Raw genomic sequence first — 22,218 nt, forward strand, 5'->3', positions numbered from 1 at the left:
CACTGGTAGTACAATGGTAAATAATGGTACAATGTTACAAAAATAGGGTATTACCATGGTACTTGTCCAAAAACAGGGTAGTACCATGGAATGTCCAGAAATCATTGTATTACCATAATACAAAAACATGGTATTACCATAGTACATATCCAAAATACTTGGTAGTACCATGGTACATGTCCAAAAATACAACATGGTAGAACCATGGTATGTCTAAAAACATGGTATTATCATAGTAAATATCCAAAAACTTGGTAGTACCATGGTGCATGTATAAAAAATGTGGAAGTACCACGGTACATGTCCAAAAAAACATAGTATTACCATGGTAGATGTCCACAAAAACATTGCAGTAGCATCTTACTTTCTGGTACTTTTGATGATGGAAACAGTAAAGCTGTCTTTGTTTTTTTTGTTTTTTTTCAATGTGATGTGTTAAAGGGCAAAGTGCCAATTGATAGCCATAACAACAGCCCATCAACGTTGAAATCCTTCAATGTCTTATTCAAACAAGCAATCTCCCTGTCCAAAGTCTGTAACCCCAAACAACCCATCCTTCAACCCCAAACTCAAGCAAAACGTGTCTTTTTTTAATTAGAGGTGGTGATAAAGCTGTATGTATATACATTTCCAAATACTGTATAGCACTGCAACAGATGCATTTTTTTCATCTGTCAGTTTCACAGCTGCTACATCTACTGAGACTGATGTAGAAAACATTCATAAACTCAAATGCACACATGATATGCTAAAATACAGAAACATAAGGCATTGCCATGACTATGGACCTAACAATCAAAGGAGTATAGCAGCGTGTGTTTGGCAGGCGGAATGACAGGTAGCAAAAATAAGTGTGCTAAGTCCATCAAGTCACATGTTACAGGGGATCCTCCACAAATAGCAGCATTAGAGGCCTCTAAATCAGAGACACAGGTGCTCAGACGAAGGAAAGAGGGACATTTCTTGTTTTTCTATTAGCATGCAATCCCTCTGGTCTCCCAGCATGACTCCGGTACTGAATCTTCTGTTTTTTTGTGCACATCCTGGTTTTAGATGTAAAGCATTTGTCCTGTCCTAAATGGAGTCCTAAGCTCTGGCGATCGTCCTCTAAGTCCACACTTTGATGACGTAAGCCAGTGCAATAGTCCATTGGTGTACGGGCTAAGAACAGTTCACCCAAAAATACAATTCTGTCATCTTTAGCTGGGTTTCCATCCAACAATTTTTATGTGCATTTTGAAATTGCGCATATGAAATCCTGAATAGAAACGCTTGATATGCGAATAAACTTTCTAAATTTGCATAACATTTAATGCGCTAGGAGGAGGTGGATTTTCTAGAGTTTCGCATTAGTTAAAATGCGTATTAAGGTGATGAAAACAGTTTATTCGCAAAACAACGACATGTTTTGACCATTCGTGCATGTGTTATGAGTGTGCAATAGCTTGATGTGACTGGCCCAATGAAAGATAAGACCTTGGCACACAATTATTTGAACATAGCCCTTGTCATTCGGAAGTGTTTAACCCACAGCTGCTCGTCAAAGTGGGTCCTCACAATCTGCCAGAACATTTTTGAGAGTGAGCTCCCCCAGGTATGTGGAGATGGCGGAGTTTAGATATCACAGCCATTTAAGCCCCATTATATCAGATATTACATTTATTCTGCAGTGACTTGTGGATGCATTTAATAAAATTAGATACTTTCTCCAACCTTCAAATAAAACTCTCCCTGAAGTAGGGAGGTCATTCAGCTGCTCCATCATGACGAGGCGTCTCCATCTTGATAAGGCGCATTACGTAGTGGATAGAAACACGCAACAATTAGTATTTTCTTAAGTCGAATTTTTAGAAATGTGCATAAAAACATTGAAACATTTCGATGGAATCCCAGCTATTTACTCACCTACACCCTTTTTCTGAGCATCAACTGAAATTTAAGTGTATTCAATGAAAAATAAAATCTTACCCTCTGCCAGACCTCTCAAATCTCATTCGCACTCCCGAATGTTCAAACCAGCGGATCTCAATCAGGTATGAGACAAGTCAAACAATGGCATCATTCACATCAAACCTAGCACAACATGCCTTCACGTGGTGTTCACATGTTATGTTATGTCATATAGACTGCATTTATGGTACTTTTTTGTCATTTTCAGGGCTCAACAGCATCCATCCACATTAACTAGAATTGTGTATAAAATGACAACCGCGACCAGCTGCTAAACTTTCTTCACCATGGAAGACTAGACTAGACTAATCTAGTGGACTATAAGCCGAAAGTCCATGGGCCAGAAAGTGTAGACTTGGAGGAAGACTGCAAAGGCTGAGAGTACCATTTGGGTCAGAACACTAAATTTTAGAAGTATTTTTACCAGTAGGAAGCACTATGGAGCCAAAAAGTTTGAGAACACTGCTGATCATGCAAAAAATTATCCAAAATATCATACTGTTGTGCCTTATTGTTATACTGATGCTTTACACACACTAGCACACCCAAAGTTAAATCCACAGCAAACTACATTTCTCAGGCAGACTACCTTTTCCCCCTTGTCTCCTGGTAGCCCATCTATCCCTTGATCCCCCTACACAAAGCACAGATGGAGACATCTTCAGTAGAGCAACACACACACACACGAAAAAACTTTCTGCATTTTTAAATTTTCAAAAAAACATAGTTTAGTATGTTTTTTAAGTGATTTGAATTATGGGGACACTAGAAATTATTTCATAAACCATTTTTATAGCAGAATACCCTTGTAATTACCAGTCTGTAGCCTAAAACAATGTCCTCGTAAACCACCCAAACCCACCCACACACACATTTTAAAGACACATAGACAATCCTAGGAGCCAGCAGGGGAACAAATCAAACAAATTTCTCATCATTTACTCACCCTCATGCCATCCCAGATGAGTATGACTTTCTTTCATATGCTGAACGCAAATTAAGATTTTTAGAAGAATATTTCAGCTCTGTAGCTCTATACAATGCAAGTGAATGGTGGCCATAAATTTGAAGCTCAAAAAGCACATAAAGGCAGCATAAAAGTAATCCATACGACTCCAGTGGTTAAATCCTTATCTTCAGAAGTGATATGATAGGTGTGGGTGAGAAACAAATTTAAGACCAATATTTAAGACCTCTTTATTATTTTTTTTTGAACAACCAATTTCCACTTTTACTTTCACTTTCACATTCTTCATTTGTTTTTGAAGATTTGCATTATTTGTGTATATCGCCAGTTTCTGGGCAGGGAGGAGAATTTATATTAAAAAAAGGAATTGTATATTGATCTGTTTCTTGCCAACACCTATCATATCGCTTCTGAAGACATGGATTAAACCACTGGAGTCGTATGGATTACTTTTATGCTGCCTTTATGTGTTCTTTGGAGCTTCAAAATGTTGGTACCTATTCACTTGCATTGTATGGACCTACAGAGCTTAGATATTCTTCTACAAATCTGTGTTCGTCTTCAGCTAAGTCATACACATCTGGGATGGCATGAGGGTGAGTAACTGATGAGAGAATGTTCATTTTTGGGTGAACTATTGCCTCTGTTTACCTTCTCCATAGATACATGCACAGGGTTTATTTAAAAGGTTCATATCATAATTTTCCCTCTTGAGGTCCACTTATAATGTTGCTTTTTGTTTTGCATCAAAACAGTCATAATTTAGTTTTTCATGACCATTTTCCACCCTCTCTCTGACCCTTGCTATTAAACTGGTTTTATACTTTAGTTTTTTTTTTTTTTTTGCTGCTGTGCCTTTAAAGAAATGTCCTCTTCACATGTGAAATGAGCAACAGTGCTGTACTGCTCTTTTGCTCCGGAGGCAGGTTTGCTGTAAGGTCAAATATAGGTTTTAACTGCCCCATCCCCATCCACACTAAGCTTCTTTAAAAAAGTCTGCATTGCACTGTGACCCTTTTCTGTTCACCGAAATAGGAAGACAGGAGTGTTCAGTAAACCTAATTGAAAAGTCGTAATTTTTGCAATTCTGTTTGTTAATGCAAATAACAAATAACACACTTCACCTTTAAAAATGTTACATTTACAAAGCTTACAAAGCACAAATTTATGTTTGACTTCAATAAACACCAAAGCTGACATGGGAATCAAAACTTACAAATAAAAAATCTGAGATTTGCATACACAGAACTGTTCATTTTTACAGTCAGATGTCACAAGAAAAGCAAGAACAAACTTTGCCTCTTACCTTCAGCCCTTGATCTCCTTTAATTCCCTACAGAGAAAAAGTCAATAAATTGATCAGTATGCCATACAATGCGAAAACAGCATCAAACAAGTCAACAAGGTTCTAGTTGACTTGCTATTCCTCACTCTGAAATAGTCTCAAGTGCAACTAATTTATACCTATCAGAGCAACAGATCAACATTATAGTCAGCAGAGAAATGCAACAGAGTTTGTGTGCATGACATCACTTATCTAAATAACCCGTTCAAGTTCCTGTTTGGTGGAGGAATTATATGAACAAACATATAAAAGCCATATGGTTTGGCAGCACCGAGTAAATAGCAAGACAAAAATAAAGCCTCATGAGAGGAAGACAAAGTCAGCCGTTGATAAACTGTATTGGTAATGCGCTGGATAACATGTGTCTCCTCTGATTTTAAACTTTTAAATGTAAAGCTTGGCACTTTGCCTGTCTCACAGATGCATGTAAAGATGTATCATTTCTGAGAAGTCATGAGCGGCCAGAGATAACAGTGCACAGGGGAGAACACGGCATATTTGGCCTGCCTCCATAAATCTGTTTTTTGAGCATGAGGAACAACAATTACAAATATCCACAAGGTGGTGACGTTGTGCAAAGATAAATGCATGGCTATGTTCGAAATTGGTACTGCAAAGTATACATTGTATACTGCCTACTATATTTTTTTAATAATAGTAAGTAAAACAGTTGACATTATTCCACAATAACATTTTACACAGTAGTATGCTACATTGTTGCCACATGACCTAAATGTGTTGCATGTGAGTGGTGGCATCCAGTGATAATCTCGGATAGACAGTTATTTTGCATTCTTAAAGGAATATTCCGGGTTCAATACATGTTATGCTGAATCGACAAAATTTGTGGCATTACGTTGATTACCAAAAAAAATAATTTCAACTCGTCCCTACTTTTCTTAAAAAAAATTAAAAAAGAAAGAAAAATCAAGGTTACATTGAGGCACTTACAATGGAAGTGAATGGGGCCAATTTTTGGAGGGTTTAAAAGCAGAAATGTGAAGCTTATAATTTTATAAAAGCACTTTCATTAATTCTTCTGTTAAAAATCATGTATTATTTGAGCTGTAAAGTTGTTTAAATCATAATTCTTACAGTAGTTTTAGTATTTTTGGTTTTGTTGACATTACATCATCATGGCAACAATGATGTTAAATTGGCTATAACTTTACACAGAAAAGGTTAGTAAGCGATTTTATCACACTAAAATTACGTTAACACGCAAATTGTTTACGTCATCTGGCTATACATTAGTTGACATTTTTTTTGTGGTAATCAACATTATGCTTAAAATGCTTTTGATGAGCTTAACTTGAATTGAACCTGGAACACTCCTTTAAATTCAATTTTGTGTAAAACTGTCTTAACTTTGGGGTTCTTATCAAATAATCAAGATGTTAAGAATTGTAAGTGTAATTACTTCCGGTTCATTTAACATACATGTTACATGTACATTGGTGGCACATTATGGCAAATATAGTAGGCCATTCCATACATACTGTAAATTTGCATTCTGTGCACAGTTTAAACACAATATACTGCAGAAATAGTTAGAGTTATATGTTAGTCTGCTATTCTGAACATAGTCTGTATCTGCTTTGGTGCAAAAAGATAAAGGGAATGCTTACATCCCACCTGAACTAAGATGAAGCATATGCTGAATATAAACGTAACAAACATAAAGAAACTTCAGTACAACTCTCGTATAATTCTAGGAGGAACTTTCCATAAACCCACTATGTCCCATGTGACATGCATTCTATCAATCCAGCTTTAAGTATTGTCTGGGTGCGTGTGTTGGAAAGAAACTATATGGCTGATGGATCAAAGCCTATGCTCACATAGGTGGACTGGATGTGAATGGACATGCAAGTTGTTCCAGAGTTCATTTATAAAAGCAAACCAGAGGTTAAGAACAATAGGCCGGATTACAGCAACGCAAATTCAAATTCACATGGATAAAATCATATGTGGTTTCTGTGCCAACATGTATGACACAAAGTGTCAATCAACTTCACTTGTTGCAATCACTTGTAACTTTACACAGGCTAAGCTGTTTGACCTATTGTCCTCTTCTGTTCTGGCAAGAACTGTGGAACGATGTGGAGAGAGTGCAAGGAACTTAAAAATGACTGACCGAAAGATATATAGATGGGAAAAAAAGGTTTCTTTGAGACAATGCACAACACTGAGTGTTATCTTCACTGTATTGTTGCTTATTTTGTGTTTATGGCATTACACTAAGTCTCTTCTACTATCCGAAGACAATCTTTAATTACCTCTTGGGGCTAGGCATTCAACTACTTCAGAGTTAAGTACATTGCTCTTGGGGAAGACTATAATGAAATAGATGCTGTTATCAGCATCTGGTACTTTGTCCAAATCCATTAGTTCTCCACCTGGCATTTAAACTGGTAACCCAACCAGTAACAAGACATTGGCTCTTACCATCGATGAGTACATGTTTGCATTTGTGGACTTATGTGCAGAAGAGGTTTGCATCAGAGAAATACACAGGTTGAATTCTGAGAAAAATGTGTTTCTTAAAAATAAGAATTCTAATACACTCATGTTCATGTAGATATATATGCCTATGTTTCTTGCAGACATGTTCACTAGTCCCTGCGATAGAGTCCAAATTAAGTCTTTCAAGGCCAAGTCTAAGTCTCAAGTCTCAAGTCTTTGGTCACAAGTCCAAGACAAGTCTTAGTTATTTTTCGGCAATTGTTCTTTATCTTCAGCTGATGAGTTTAATAAACCCTGTAAAAGGCGAATTAAATTTTGAAATATTAAAACTGATTATTATAGGGATTGTCTTGTTCATTTATTCAAACTTGTCTAATATAGTACATAAGGTTTTACTTTAATCATATATATATATATATATTTTTTTTTTGTACAGTAAACAATCAATAAACTATTAATTTCAAATTTGCAAAGTATTTCATAGCTACCTTTGCTCTGGTGAATTCAGTGAACCTACAGACGTTTAACATTTAAAAAAAGAATTAAACCATAATTGGGATATCATTGGGAAATAACATTGAGTTAACATTCATTTGTGTAACAAGCACTATAATGGTACTGTCACAGTTTAACGTGCATCTCACAGACTCGCAAAGCTGTTGCGGTTAATTTTATTAATGGGAAGAAGCCTCTCGTAATTTTTTTTTAATAACATCTGTGCTATGTGTGATTAAAATTAATATTTCTTTTTACTTTTATATCTAACTATAAAGAACAGAAAGTATATTAAAAGACATTATTCAGTGAAAGTGGAGTGCGTGAATGTCATCTTTGATGTACACACATTACATGGAAGAAATGGTAGGTTTTAATTTCAAGAAATGTTCCACAAAACAAGGCGATTTTCTGGGTATTCCAGTCCTTAAATTACTAAAAGCTAAATTAAAGCTCTTTAAGCACTTAAAGGACCTGGTGTGAACCCTGTAAACAATGTAGAAAAAAGCGCAGTAGGGGTAAACTCAAGCAATAGAGATCATTATGATGTTTGATGGGTAATTTTGTATATAATCACATAGACAAAAACATTTATTTTCACAGCATGAAAGCCTGACTCACCTTTTCTGGGTGAGTTTTCAAATGTCTAATGAAGTTCGATGTAGTTGTGCTAGCGTATTTGCTCATCCCACATGTTTTATATGCAGCATTCAGTTTAATGCTATTATACTGAAGGTTTTTGAATCCAAACGTTATGATAAAGTTAGATGATGCCGTTGTGTCGAAGCAAAGATTTCAATGAATGAATGAGTCGTTCTATTGTGTCGTTTCTTTTGAATCAGCCTCACCTACTAAAGAAAGAACTGATCTGCGGGAATGAGTCAGACTAGCTCTTACAGGGAGAGTGAGTGATGCCTCTTCACTCCTGGACATTTGTCCTGTTCAAGGGATATGTAAAAAAAAAAGTTTTAATGCTAATGACTTGTGTTTTTCACGAGTCTCGAGTCCAAGTCAAGTCTCATGTCAATTGTTTACGAGCCCAAGTCCAGTCACGAGTCCTTTTTTTGCGACTTAAGTGTGACTCGAGTCCGAGTCACAGACTCGAGTTTCCATCTCTGTTTTTTTGCACCCTTGACAAATTGCTGTTAATCTTAAATCAGCATCTGCTTTAGGATTATGTAATGTATTGACCTAGAAGTGAAGAATGACCTGTGGAGCAGTTTAATAATTTAAGCTGCTTAAACTGGTCAAAGATTACAGATTTTTACCTGAGGGCCTTCAGGTCCACTTGGGCCTGTCTCACCATGATCACCCTGAAAAAAAAGGACAAAGTCAGTCAGGCTTTGTTCAAACAGGCATATTTTGTTATATCCGACTAAAATCCTTTCAGCTGTTTGAAGTCAGAGCAGCAAAAAGCAACATGAAATCCTATTTTTATAAACTCGATCTAAACAACATCCACATATGGTTTAAATGTCTTAAATTGGGATGCAATGCGTATACATAGCTGAGTCTGAACTCATTTACACTCATATATGGCATTCACTCTGTGCAGTATTAAATACAGCATGTGCATAGATGTGTAAATACTGTGATGCCTTTGATGCACATGTTTGGAACACCCTTATGAATGTCATGAATAGACACGAGCAGAGAGTCCTCTCTTTCCACAATGACAGCTACTCTCATATGTCTCTTGGCGAGGTGCTGACGCAAGTCATTATTATGGTGACAGATGAAGATACAGTATACCTGATACTGACTACACTGTCTGAACAAACGGAAGCAATTTCATCACTTGCAAAATGGCATTCAGTCCCAAAGACCAGATTTAAAAAAACAATTGGATTTATGTGCGGTGTGTACAAAGTCATTGAAAAATATGGCCATGCATGAAGAAAGCAAAGGAAAATTTATAAGTTTTGACCAGATGATTTATACTCTTTCTAATCCTCTGACATTCTGTCTGTACTGTGAAATGACTTCCTTAAAGTGATGAGCCAAGTTTCCTTCTCTAGGCTGAAACTCTTCATCTAAGATGGTGAAATGACAATCCTCACATTCAGGACTTTGCCCAGCAGCGTAGTGCTTTTCAAATGCTCAATGAGTAATGATTAATTGATCATGTTTGTGCTTAACTGCTCATTCAAAGCTCAAGAGAGTTTGCAGTCATATTTAAAGTTTCAACATTGTCTCAATAACATTGTCTTTTATCCTAAAATAAAAATAGACCCAAATGAGACAAATGTTGACATACAGTAAGATTATAGAGCTATAAAATGAATGTGGATAGCAGAACTTGATTTGATGAGAAGTTGGCACTTCATGCACACAGCACTCATGGCTTGCTTTACGTAGCGGAAGTGGCGGAGTTACCTGGCTGCATTGCTGGTCTGACAAAACAATTGTAAATACTGGAGAATATGTACGTTGACTGAGATACAAGTGTTTTATTTATTTATTTTTTTATAATTATATATATGTTTATTATGAACAAAGTGTAATTTATATCAGCTATACATAAGCTTATTTTTATTGATTCACATAGATAACAAAGAAAAGCAAAACATCTCTAGATGCAGACTTGACATTTCTTTAGAATCCTTGCCCACACTCCCTCCTCCAATACCAAGTTTAAATCTTTCTCCCATAATCTCTTGATAGAAGTTAAAGCTCTGTCCCTCAGACTCTGAATTAGCAGGGAGTAATACACTGATGCCTCATGCCCTTTTCCAAAAGCAGTAATCACCACTCCCAGAGTATCTGCCGCTTTAGGGGGGTGTATGCTACTCCAAAAATAGTATATAGCAGGTGGCGCAGCTGTAAATACCTAAAGAGCTGAGATCTGGGAATCCCAAAATGTTGAACCAAATTTTCAAAGGATCTCAACACTCCACTCTCATATAAGTGTATTAACCTCCCTCACAATCCACCCTGACTAGCAGAAAGTGGACTTATTAATACATAATTTTGGGTTTAGCCATATGCTCGAGGCAACATTTAAATAAATGTCCGAATTAAACTCTCTGGACACTTTTGTCCATACCGAGTGCAAATGCGAGATAATGGGGTGTAACTTAACTTCTCCGATTAGTTGATAGAAAGGCTTTGCAATGGCAAAATAGGGGCAAGAAATTCCTGTTCAATACAAAACCAGGGAGGGGCTCTCTCCGGTGGAAGCAACCAATGAGCCAAATGTCTGAGACCGAATGCATAATAATAAAACAAAATCTTTGGTAGGCCCAGCCCACCTTTGTCAATTGGCCTGTGTAACTTATTGAAATGTAATCTGGGACACTTACCATTCCAAATGAAGGAATTCGTTATGCTATCAAATTGCTTGAAATAAGAGAGGGGGACATCTATAGGGAGAGACTGTAGCAGGTAGTTGAATTTGGAATACAATTCATTTTGATAACATTAACCTTCCCGATCATAGATAAATGTAATGAAGCCCACCTGCCCACATTGCTTGAAAACCTTTTTATTAAAGGGTCAGAATTAACTCTAACTAAATCACACAGATTTGCTGGGAATAAAATAACCAAATACTTAATGCCTGTTTGGGCCACTGGAAGGTGCCCGGCTGAAAAGCCGTTACCGGGCAGTACGCTGTCAGAACCAAAGCCCGAGAAAATGAATTAATAATTCTGATTAATAATTCTGTAGAGGCAAGGCATATATCTAGTAGGGGCAGAGACAAATAATAAAATATCATCTGTGTAAATCAAAAGCTTTTGCGCCACACCTCCTGCCACCACCCCTGGAAAATCCTCCTCCTTCCTTATCGCAGCTGCTAATGGTTCCAGGGCAAGACAAAACAATAATGGGGAAAGAGGGCATCCCTGCCAGGAGCCCCTATCCAGAGTAAAATAATCTGAAATTAATCCATTCATTTGTGCCGCCGCTACCGGGTGTCTATAAAGTAACTTAATCCAACCAATAAAAGTATTCCCGAACCTGTACATTTCCAAAATCTTAAAAAGATAATCCCATTCTACCATATCAAATGCCTTTTTGGTGTCAAGTGAGATGGCAGCAACCAGAGTCTGATCATTTGCCACTTACCACATGATATTGATGAAACGCCTAATGTTATCAGAAGAGCTATGGCCCCGAATAAACCCCACCTGATCTATATGTATAAGAGATGTCATAACTTTACTTAATCGGTTAGCCAAACTTTTTTACAATATTTTAACATCTAACTGGATCAGGAAAATTGGATGGTAACTCTTACACTCACTTGGATCTTTGTCCTTTTTAAGAATCAGACTGATCCGGGTTTGCGTCATGGTTGGCGGAAGCTTTCCATTCTTTAATGATTCCGTATAATCTTCTAGCAAAAGTGGAGCCAATTCTGTAGCATAAGATCTAAAAAACTCAGTGGCAAAGCCATCTGGCCCTGGAGCCTTGCCTGTAGGCAAGGCCTTAAATACCTCGCCAAGCTCCTCCAAGGCTATCTCAGAATCAAGAGAATTTTTTTGCTCAGCCGTCAGTTTAGAAAGTTCTAATGATTCCACAAAGTTTCTAATATCCTCATCAGTAGACAAAGACATGGAACTATAGAGATCAATATAGAATTCTTTAAAAGCATTATTAATATCAATGGCCGAGGTAAATATTTCACCACCAGCATATTTCACAGAGGGAATGGTAGAAAAAGACTCTCTCTGTTTTATATATCTAGCCAGAAGTTTTCCTTTCTTATTCCCCGACTGAAAGTATGACTGTCTTGCCCTGAATAGCCAAAACTCCACCTTCCGCGACAAAATAGTGTTATATCTGTATTTCAATCGGGTCAATTCTCTGAGGCCATCAGAACATTCGGCGCTTCAGCTCTGCCTCGGCACTTTTAATATTCCCTTCTATCTCCACGAGTTCTCGTGCTTTGGATTTTTTGGTGAATGAGGCATACTGTATGATCCAACCCCAAAGAACCGCCTTAAGTGCCTCCCAAGCCACGTCCACAGAGGATACTGAGGACCAGCTGGTCTCCATATAAACATTGATTTCAGCCTTTAACATTTGCTGGAATTCAGGATTTTGCAAAAGGGATACATTAAAGTGCCAACTATATGATTTCCTTTTCTCCATATGTGGCAGCACCTCTAAACTCACCAGGGCGTGATGTGAGACTAAAATGTTTCCAAATGAGCAATCAACAACAGATGAAATGACAGATTTAGATATATAAAAAAAAATCTATTCTAGAATAAATCTTATGGACTGATGAACAAAATGTATATTCCCTACCAGATGGGTTCAAAAGTCTCCAAATATCTGTAAGACCAAGATTTTTACACATCCTGTGAAGTGTCAATGTTGCTCTAAGGGGCTTGCACACTTTTGCTTCACTATGATCAAGGACTGAGTCCATCAAAAGATTAAAGTCTCCTCCCAATATTATATCATGAGGGGAGCCAGCTGCTTGCAACATCCCTTCCAGATCTATAAAAAGGCCCTGATCATCAATGTTAGGTGTGTAAATATTAGCCATAATAAGATTTTGCCCCTGAATTTCTGCTAAAACAATAATGACTTTTCCTAATTTATCTTGAATCTGTTTGTGACATTTGAATTGTAGATGTTTACTTATCAGTGTAATGACTCCCCTGCTCTTTCTTGAGCCAGCACTAAAGAAATCATGTCCACCCCATATCTTCCCAAATTTTTCAGCTTCCTGTGGGGAAAGATGCGTTTCCTGAAGAAACACTATACCATATTTCTTACGCTTAAGAAGAGAAATAACATTCCTTCTTTTTATGGGGTGCCCCAACCCATTCATATTCCACGTGGAGAGAGACAATCTGCTCATACTAATATTTGATATTTTGACATATGAGAAAAAATAGATTGTGTCAAAAACAAAATTATAAAGACCACATTCCAACATTAGTGCAACAATCAAACCCCGAACTTCCCCCAGAACCAAACAAACAGAAAAAAGAAAAACGTGTGCATGACAGCGCCAACTGGCATCCATCCCTCTAAACTCAAACAGTCCATGTACACCTACGAGAGCCCCCGCGACAAATTTGCCATCGGATTGCTCAAGTCCGGTGTTTCTATACAAATTTTGTAAAACAGAGTTACACAACAACAGATAATCTATAAAACAAACTCCAGCCAATAGGTGGAATAAACACAAAGAACGTGTAGATTCATCCACATAACTGTCCCGAAGGTGTGTTATTCCTCAAAACAAACTCCAGCAGCTTGGTGGAACCAGCACAAAAAGAAACAAACAAGGCACTCAGTTCCTCGAACAGTGAAGTGAATGTTCAGAGAGTTGGTTCATTCAGCTACAATATGAGTACCACAAAATAACTTACTCCATTGACTTTATGAACGACATCGCTTGCTGTGGACGTGTAAATGTTTTGCGGCCATCCTTAGCATCTATTTCCAGTTTGGCTGGGAACATAAGTGCAAAAGCAAACTTCCGTTGATGTAAGAGTTTCTTGCATTCCTTGAATCGATCACGTTTCTCTCTTGTCGAAATCGCAAAGTCTGGGAACAAGAAAATGCTGTTGTTCTTCCAAAAAAGCCTTCCTTTACTCCTCGCCTCGCGCAACACGAGATCTTTACCGGATGATCTCAGAAATTTGGCCAGAATTGATCAGGGCCTGTCCCCCTCTGTGGATTGCCGAGCCGGAACCCTGTGAGCTCGCTCGATTTCCAGCTTATGGCCTGTTATATCGAGCAGACTCGGAAAGAGCCCGTCCAGGAATTTCACCATATCCTGACCCTCTTCGGCCTCAGGATTTCCAATAATATGGACGTTATTCCACCGGTTGCAGTTCTCCAAGTCCTCCAATTTCTCCCAGACTTGTTCCAAATCCACCTTGGTCGCTAGCGGAATAGTAGCTCTTTCCCTCTCCGATGACTCCAGATAATCGATCCATTTCTCGACATCCCTCACTCTTGTGATCACCTCAGTGAATTTTGTATCCATGGCAGTGATCGATTGACGAACTACAGCAAGATCCTCCAAGTCAGCAATGACCTTCGTCAGCATTGCCGACATGTTCAACAATTCTTGCTGAATTTCCCTCAGGGGCATCAGCTTGAGCACGTAAGTGTCTTTTAATGCCTCCAGAGCCCATATTGTCTTCCTAGAACAGTTATGGAACAGGGTGTATCGAATCTCACCAGTTTATTACTTTATAAAAAGGATTAAAACTAGCAAAGTGCGCAGAGCTCACCATTCACACGTCCGAACCTCGCATGGCGTCACCTATACATCGAGATACAAGTGTTGAACTGAAGTTGGCTAATGCGCTAAAGCTAGCGGAAACACATTGCATGCATTTGAAACATCACTTCCATTAGCTGTTCAGCGGCAAATGCGTCCTTGTATTAATTTTTATTTTTAAATGATCAATTTGGGACAATACTACACTTTGAAAATTCATACACTACATGGCTGTATATGGTAAGTGCATAGTGTATAGTGTGTCATTTGGGACACAGCTTAGACAAACAATTTAGATATTAAAGGGGTCATGACATGAGGAATCAAATTTTGTATGCTCTTTTGAGATATAAGAGGTCATTGTACTATGAAAATGTACTGTAAGTTTCAGAACTCAAAACTTCCTCCTAACTGCAAAAAGAGTATTTGCTGAACCCAAGCTGCCAGAACAACTTGTACTCTACTTCCTCCACATTGTGATGTCACACTGTGGTAGACATTTGCATCTGACCACCTCCACAACAACACATCAACACCTACTTTACCTTATCACTTCTGTAGCCCCGCCCAGTAGCGGTGAGCAGTGACATAGCAAGGAGAGAGCAGGTCAGTCAAGAGCAGAGAGCTAATCATAACAGTGGATGTTTATTGTCAAATCTTAAAGGAGAAACAGCACCAAAATCGAGTGTTTCCGACAGAGTGTCATAATGAGTGTGGAAAATGATCATGTTTTTACAAATATATGAGTGTTTTTTGTGCAAAATACTTTACTAATATGTATGTCATGACCCTTTTAAAGAGCAGTTATTTTCTCTTTGTGCGGGATATCAAACAGTAAAGGTCTCACACGCTCACCTTTTGTCCAGGAACACCAGGTTCACCCTATAATATGGGGGAAAAAATCAAGACTAGTTTAATACCACAAAGCCATCCAAGACCTCTTTAGTTATGTGATCAGACTATAAATGGCATAATGGGCTTTTACTGAGAAGTGTTTTTATTTGTTTCAGAAACACCACTTGAGCTATCGGCCAATAAGTGGTATTCCTTTATAGGGAACTTCATGTACAAAGGAGTCTAGTTACAGCTGTTATATAGACTGCTAGATGATCTTTATAGAAAGCTGAAGTGAGCTTCTATAAGGGACTAGTGCTTCTAAGCTTCTGGACTACAATTAAAATTCCCTGGTTTAAACTTAGTGGCAATTAATGCATCAGGGGAAATTCATATTTATCCAACAGCAACACGGATAATCAATTATGGCGTATCCACCCCTTCTGTCCTGGCAAGGACAGAGCGGACCCACCCTGTAGGCTGCTGAACTGTATGTGAACTTCATACGAGCCTGTTTATGACTCGCCTGTGGAAAAGACTATCATTGCAATGCAGCTGGACAATCATGTGGTTTTCAAGATTACCTTCAGCCCTGGTAGCATCTACAAATGAAAGAAAGAAAATTGGGCATTTTAGACTTTAATTTTGAAGCTTAAATAATCATATGGAGCACTACAGACTACTTCATTTCATTGTCAAGTGTCTGCTGTAGGGTATTAAAGAGGAATCCAAACACTCACCCTTGGGTCTTTACCAGGTTTACCAGGTTCTCCGGGTTTACCCTATACCGCAATGAGTAGTTACATTGTTAAGACACAGAACACTACAAATAAAAAAGTATTTGAAATGTGCAGATATTACATGTGAGGGATACCATACACCCATTCTGTTGTGTTATCACAAAAGAAACCCTGACAGGCTGATCAAAATTTATATCACCCTGAAGGGGTTTATTTTGTCATAATGACCATCTGCCTGTATATTATCCTGCTTATTACATGGCTACTTGCCAAATAAATTAATAAATGGACATGAAATATAAATTTGCATTTTGAATATTTTATTATGTGAAAAGGAAGTGATCACGCAGTGATCCGAGAGACACAAAACTAGCACTGCAACAGCATGTACAGTAAGAAATCAATTGCCTGACAACCATTGATTCTAAAGTTTAGTGGTCATTATACAAAATCCCACAAGTGACCAATCATAATAAAGTATTCCAGAGAGCTGTGTATTAATTTTGATAAATAAAGAGAACATTTTTTGGAAAACATATATCCTGAAGGAAATACATTTTTCAATGACTTACCGGGGGCCCACTAGCACCAGTTATGCCAGGATTCCCTGGAGGCCCTGGGGGGCCGGGAGGCCCCGGTGGTCCCTGTGCTCCGGACTCGCCCTGCTGATAGATAGGAAGTTAGCATCTGAGATAAACAAGTCATTTGGATGAAAGGTACAATTCAGAGGCAAGGTCCACTCAGATTCAATTCCAGTAATTTACAATAATCAGATATGAATATAAAGAATGATTGAGCTTAATAGAACTCTCCACAGAATAATAACTCATAATCCTACACTGTAAAAAAAATATTTTTTTTGTAGGTTAACCTTAAAAATGTGAGTCATGTGATAACATCTAAATTAACTGGTCAAAATGATTAATTAACATGACTAAATCAACTTGACTATATTAGGTTAAACCAACAAAAGTTGCCTAATTCTCATTGGTTAGATCAAGTAGAAATAGATCCTTAGGATAAAAATTAAGTGTATTTAAAATAACACAGATGAAAGAATGGATTTGAAGCTGAGAGGAAACAAAGCCTGAAGGTTGAGTTGAAAGGCAAGTTGGTTGCTTGGGTTATTGTATGTTACAGAGTACCATGTTTGGAAAACAAACTATTTTACTTTTATTTTGTAACTTTTTTTATACCATATCACCAATGGGCTTAAATGTGCTGGGCCTAAAAGAAGCAAGTGGCCAACTAAGCACTTATGCCTTTAGGTCTACATCAGTGGTTCTCAGCTGGTTTTGATTCAGGACCCCAGGTGACCCAACACATTACTAAAATTGTTTATTGTTCAAATTTGAATTTTGATGATTTCTTGCTCTCTGTAGCCAATGATTCACTGCATAAAACATATTGTGGTTGGTACAAAACATGTTTATCCATCATGCAAGAGAAGCAATACTTTTTATCTTTTACCCTGTGTAGATTTGCTCTTGGTTTTCAAGGTTGAGGGCATGTCACGCAACCTATCCATGGTAGCATGTCCAAGTTAGCATGAAGTTAGCCTAATTTGGCTTTGGCCTTCGGATAGATGAATTTGTACCAAACGACAGTAGAGTTTGATTTGACACGCACAAGCAGGCAATTGAAATCAATAACAAAATAAGGGTTTTTTTTCCTCCCTTTTAAAAGTTGATAAGGTCATTTATTCTGCTATTCTATATGCACGATTATATGGCTAGTTGGATTTTAGTATTTGCATTTAGGATTTTTTTTGCCTTCTGTCCGTTACAGACCTGCTCTCTGTTTTTTGGTGGCAATCTACCAGTTGAGAATTATTGATCTAAATGATCCATCTGGCCTCTTTTTAAATTATCTTTGGTACTTCTCCACTGTGAGCCAGAGGAGTCAGTCCCACATGCAGAAAGAGACTAAACAAAAATAATCTACAGGAAAGTGTCCAGTATTTACACAGTGAGAAGGATGTGAAAATAGGAAATAAGACTGGACTAAACAATCTCCTGCTGTTTCTAAGAAGAGATCGGGAGGAGGACTGATTATTTAAGATTTAATTCCTGCTGTGTAATTCATTAAACAAAGTGTGTTTTCAATATTAAAGAGAACATTCATCAGGACAACACTCGTCTGGACACTGGATACAGTAAGGGGATTAAGTGTAGGTTAGAATAATTTCCCTTCCATTAAAAACATTTGTTTCAAGACTGTTACTATAGACAGAAGAGTAAGACTTCCTACATAGTGGCAACTATGGATATGAATGATTAAACACAAATAGCAAAGATACCATTGCAAAGAACGCACTTTCTTTAGCATTGTCTCTGTTCAGTAGCTAAGTCTGAAGTCCAGATATCCGGAACACATTCATCAGTTTCAGATCCATATTTTATCCATTTATTCCTTGACAGGACCTGTCTAGAGGTGATCTATGAGGCCAGTTGTAGATCCATTAAATGGAGACATTCCATGATCCTCATCCAATGCATAGACACGACCCAACCTGAAGCCCCAGCCAGTCAGCAGCTAAATTCTTTCCCTAACACTGTGGTCTTCCACAGTTGTGGTCACAGTATGTACCATTGTCTCCAAACATGGTACTTTAAACTGACTGCACACCTGTAGAAATAAGATGGGGGATGGGTGCCAACCGAGGTCAACCTGTGCCAGGGGCACTTCCTGAAGCCAGAGGACACAGAGAGTCTTTGAGAAAGACCAAATGGGAAGGCTGACATCTCCATTTAGTGAGTAGTCACTTCGCTGCCAAATAAGCTTTCTCGGTCTTTTGTTATCTTTCAGCTGTCATTGTGAGGATTATAGAATCAGATTTTTACTACTGTTTGTTATTTCAATATGACTGGAGCCCTGTTCTTTGTACTTCAGGGGATTTCATGAGTCATTATAGACTGTGATGGAGGATATAAATGTAAAATTTAAGCTTTTAAAGACCCCATGAATTTGCTTTACAAGCCCAGTTTTCATTCCAGGGTTGTCGTTTTTCCTATTGAAACAGAAGCTGGGGTGAGATATATCGAAGGGCTGATCCAATTTTTTTAAATAGCCAATCGGTTTTAGTTTACGTCCCAGTCATGAACATATGATTTGCTACTTGCCATTGCTAGTCACAGGCAGGAATGTGTTAGGGGAAGGTGACATATTCTATGTAAAAAGTATTTAATTGGACAAAAAATTGGACACAACCATTAGTGTGAGAATAGTCATTAATATTTTTGGTTCACTTTCTCTGAATAGAAAGACTTCATTTTACTTTCGTACGGTGATATTAATTTTAAACGTGTATATTCTCTCAAAGTTTCTGTAATTTAGGAAACTTTTAGCGGCTCACTTTCATAGATGGCCTAAAAGCCAATATACACACTGCAAAAAAATTTATTTGAAGTGGTATATGATATGAAATCTTGTTTTCAGAGAAATATAGCAATATTTAGTGATGACTTTGCTTAAAACAAGAAGAAAAAAATGGTAAGAAAAATTTATTTGTTTTCCCTTTTAATTGTTTATTTTTCTTACCCCATTTGCAATTTTTTCTTGTTTTAAGCAAAATAATAACTATATTCAGCTAGATTTCTCTGAAAACCAGATTTAATATCTTATGCCACTTAAAAAATCATGTTATGCAATTTTTTGGCCATTTTTGTTTCTGGTTTTAAGTATAATCCTCACAAAATTTTGAAAACAAGTAAAATCTTTTGTTGTTTTGCCTCTCAAGTGTTTTCAGGATGTTTAGATTTGACTGAAAAACTAGTTGAATCCGAAAAGACTATTTTTCTTCCTTTCTTTTTTTTTTCTCTTTCTTTTGTGCATGGACTAAAAGCAACAAAACTTTAATTTTGATTTCATGGTGTCTTTACAATATTTTTTGTCATCCAACGTTTTTCAACCTTCTCTGGTAGTTGTATTTTAAAACCTTTTATTTCCAGTTAAAAAATATTTCTACTATTACTCAGACAACCTATCAGAAATATCTCCCTAACTTCGAATAACACCATACAACTGGATATATAAGGACAATCCATTATGTATTACAAGATAATATTGAGATAATGTCCAGTTATAACAGATGGACAATGTCAAAAAAGCCAGAGAAGGACTGACAAATGTTCTTCCTGTGGGGTAGAGATTTATATGCCTATAAGTTCTTTGAATTGGACATTATTTCATAAGAGAAAGGTATCTGAAGCAGGCTCTAATTCCTGACCACTACCATAAGAGAATGTTGCTTTGTCTAGAACATCAGTAAAACTTTGCAATTGTTAACAACCTCATATTTCCAGGGCTAAGGAAAAGGTATGCAACTACAGTGGTCAGGGAGAGTTACTAACAGGCCTGGCCTAGCTGGCAGTCGGTGGACTGAGGTTGGCATCCATGGGAAAAGGGTGCGAAGGGTGGCAGAGAGAGATGTACCTTGAGGCGCTTTAGGATTAGAGGGCTTATTGAGGGCATGTTGCGAACGGTGATGGGCAACATCTGCTGAGGTCACAAAGCACAGGTGGGCCAAGATGCACAAAATCACCAGGAGGCCAAAGGAAGGAAACGGGCCAGAAAGAGGAGAGAAAGGGCAGGGGAAAAACAGAAAAACAAGTGAAAACAAGAGTGTACAGTGAGTAAAAAGCAAGGCAAGGGGATAGTAAAAAAGAGAAGAGAAAGAGGGAAAGACTTAGCATCACTAATCAGAGTCAGGGGTCCATCAGACTTGAGTGGTGTATGCTTGCTTGCTTTAGAATTTCACACAAACTTTTACAAATACTATTCCTCATGATAAAAAAAACCAAAAAACAATAAGGGCTTAAAATGACAGTGACCTATTTCTTTAAATTAAATATGGTTTGATAATTGTTTTATCTCCATCTCCACTGTGATGGTACCCGTGGTCTCTGCAGCAATGCCATTTAGATCAGGCTGTATTCAGTCTTGCCACAAAGAGAGTTTCGCAACAGACTTACTGTGGCCTGTCCTCCAACACAGGTGTTGACAATACGCCGTTTCTGTTGAGACCAGCAGCATTGCAAAGATTGAAGAGTTATTGACCCATAGCTCTACCACTAACAATTTATATAAGCCCTAATCACAACTTGCCTTCTTCCTGACATACGCCTGTATTCCACACCTCTATTCATTGGATTAAACATACATGTTTATATGGGATTAAATATAGAGTGGGGTCCTAAAAGTCTGTGGTCTGAGACCACCAGTGCAATACTTCTATTTTGCATTATTTTCTAATTCTGTATTTCAAATTATGTTGTGAACATAAAGACTTGAGTGATTTTAAGAATTTAATTGTATTTGGAATGTGCCCAATGTGCTTTCAGGACAGCATGGACTGGAACTGGCACAGACTCCACATTTTTGTACAAAACCAGATGATCCCTGTAATCCAGCCAAAGAGAAAGCAGGAAAATCTGCATGTTAAGATTGTGTCATTATAAATCCCCATCCTGTTTTCAATCAGTTATCAAAACAAGCACCTCTCTGCATTTCCCACAGTGGATAAACTAGAGCACAGTTCTCAGCTATGCCTCTCTTTGCAGCAGGACTGTAAAACACATATCGTGGCATTAGGAATGAGGGACGGGGAGCAGCCCACAAACCTTCAACATCAGAGCCTGACTGGAGCGCAAAGCTGCCAGCGTTTTCAGTGGGAGCCCCTGCTTAAATTGGCCCAACATACAAATACATGGACTTATAGAGACGGATACAAACATAAACACACGCACAGTGATAATTCCTGTTTTTGTTCCACCACTCCAGGGTGTATCCTTTCAGTCTAGTGCACAGTGACCTTTGGACTTAATCCTAACAGCATGGATCCTTGTACAACCACCCAAAAAAGACCACCCTTATGTGCAGCTAAATAGTCTACTGCCTCACATGTGGACTGGTTGACACGGATGAAGGACAGCTCTGTTTTGATTAAAAATCAGAGATTATGTGTGATGAACTGACTACACTTACAAATGCACAATAAAAGACAACAATTAAATACTTGAAACAGTCATGTCTTGCTGCTATTTCTGTTCTTCCTTTTCCAAACCAAATGCAGAGTCAAGTTTTAGTCAAATCTACTGCTAACTCTCTCTTTCTATTTTTACATTGCGTGCCATTTTTGAGATTATTTAATTGATAAAAAAGTTTCAAAAAGCTAAAATTACTTTTAAATTGGCCAGGGCTGTTACCAAAACCCTATCAACAC

The 22,218-nt window shown here is 37.8% G+C and overlaps 1 protein-coding gene across 1 annotated transcript in view; it reads right to left on the bottom strand.

Moving 5' to 3' along the window:
• The window catches only part of LOC127413495 (collagen alpha-1(XIII) chain-like), an 86,607-nt gene that overhangs the window by 38,366 nt on the left and 26,023 nt on the right, over window positions 1-22,218 (bottom strand). Inside the window, exons 11-18 of the mRNA XM_051650678.1 lie at window positions 20,430-20,495; window positions 16,568-16,660; window positions 15,996-16,037; window positions 15,840-15,857; window positions 15,277-15,303; window positions 8,492-8,536; window positions 4,224-4,250; window positions 2,540-2,584 (exon numbers count right to left, since the gene is read on the bottom strand). Coding sequence (XP_051506638.1) covers window positions 2,540-2,584; window positions 4,224-4,250; window positions 8,492-8,536; window positions 15,277-15,303; window positions 15,840-15,857; window positions 15,996-16,037; window positions 16,568-16,660; window positions 20,430-20,495 — 363 coding nt within the window. The remainder of the gene's footprint in view (window positions 1-2,539; window positions 2,585-4,223; window positions 4,251-8,491; window positions 8,537-15,276; window positions 15,304-15,839; window positions 15,858-15,995; window positions 16,038-16,567; window positions 16,661-20,429; window positions 20,496-22,218) is intronic.

This window comes from Myxocyprinus asiaticus, chromosome 23 (genome assembly GCF_019703515.2).
Source record: "Myxocyprinus asiaticus isolate MX2 ecotype Aquarium Trade chromosome 23, UBuf_Myxa_2, whole genome shotgun sequence".
Taxonomy (NCBI): Eukaryota; Metazoa; Chordata; class Actinopteri; order Cypriniformes; family Catostomidae; genus Myxocyprinus; species Myxocyprinus asiaticus.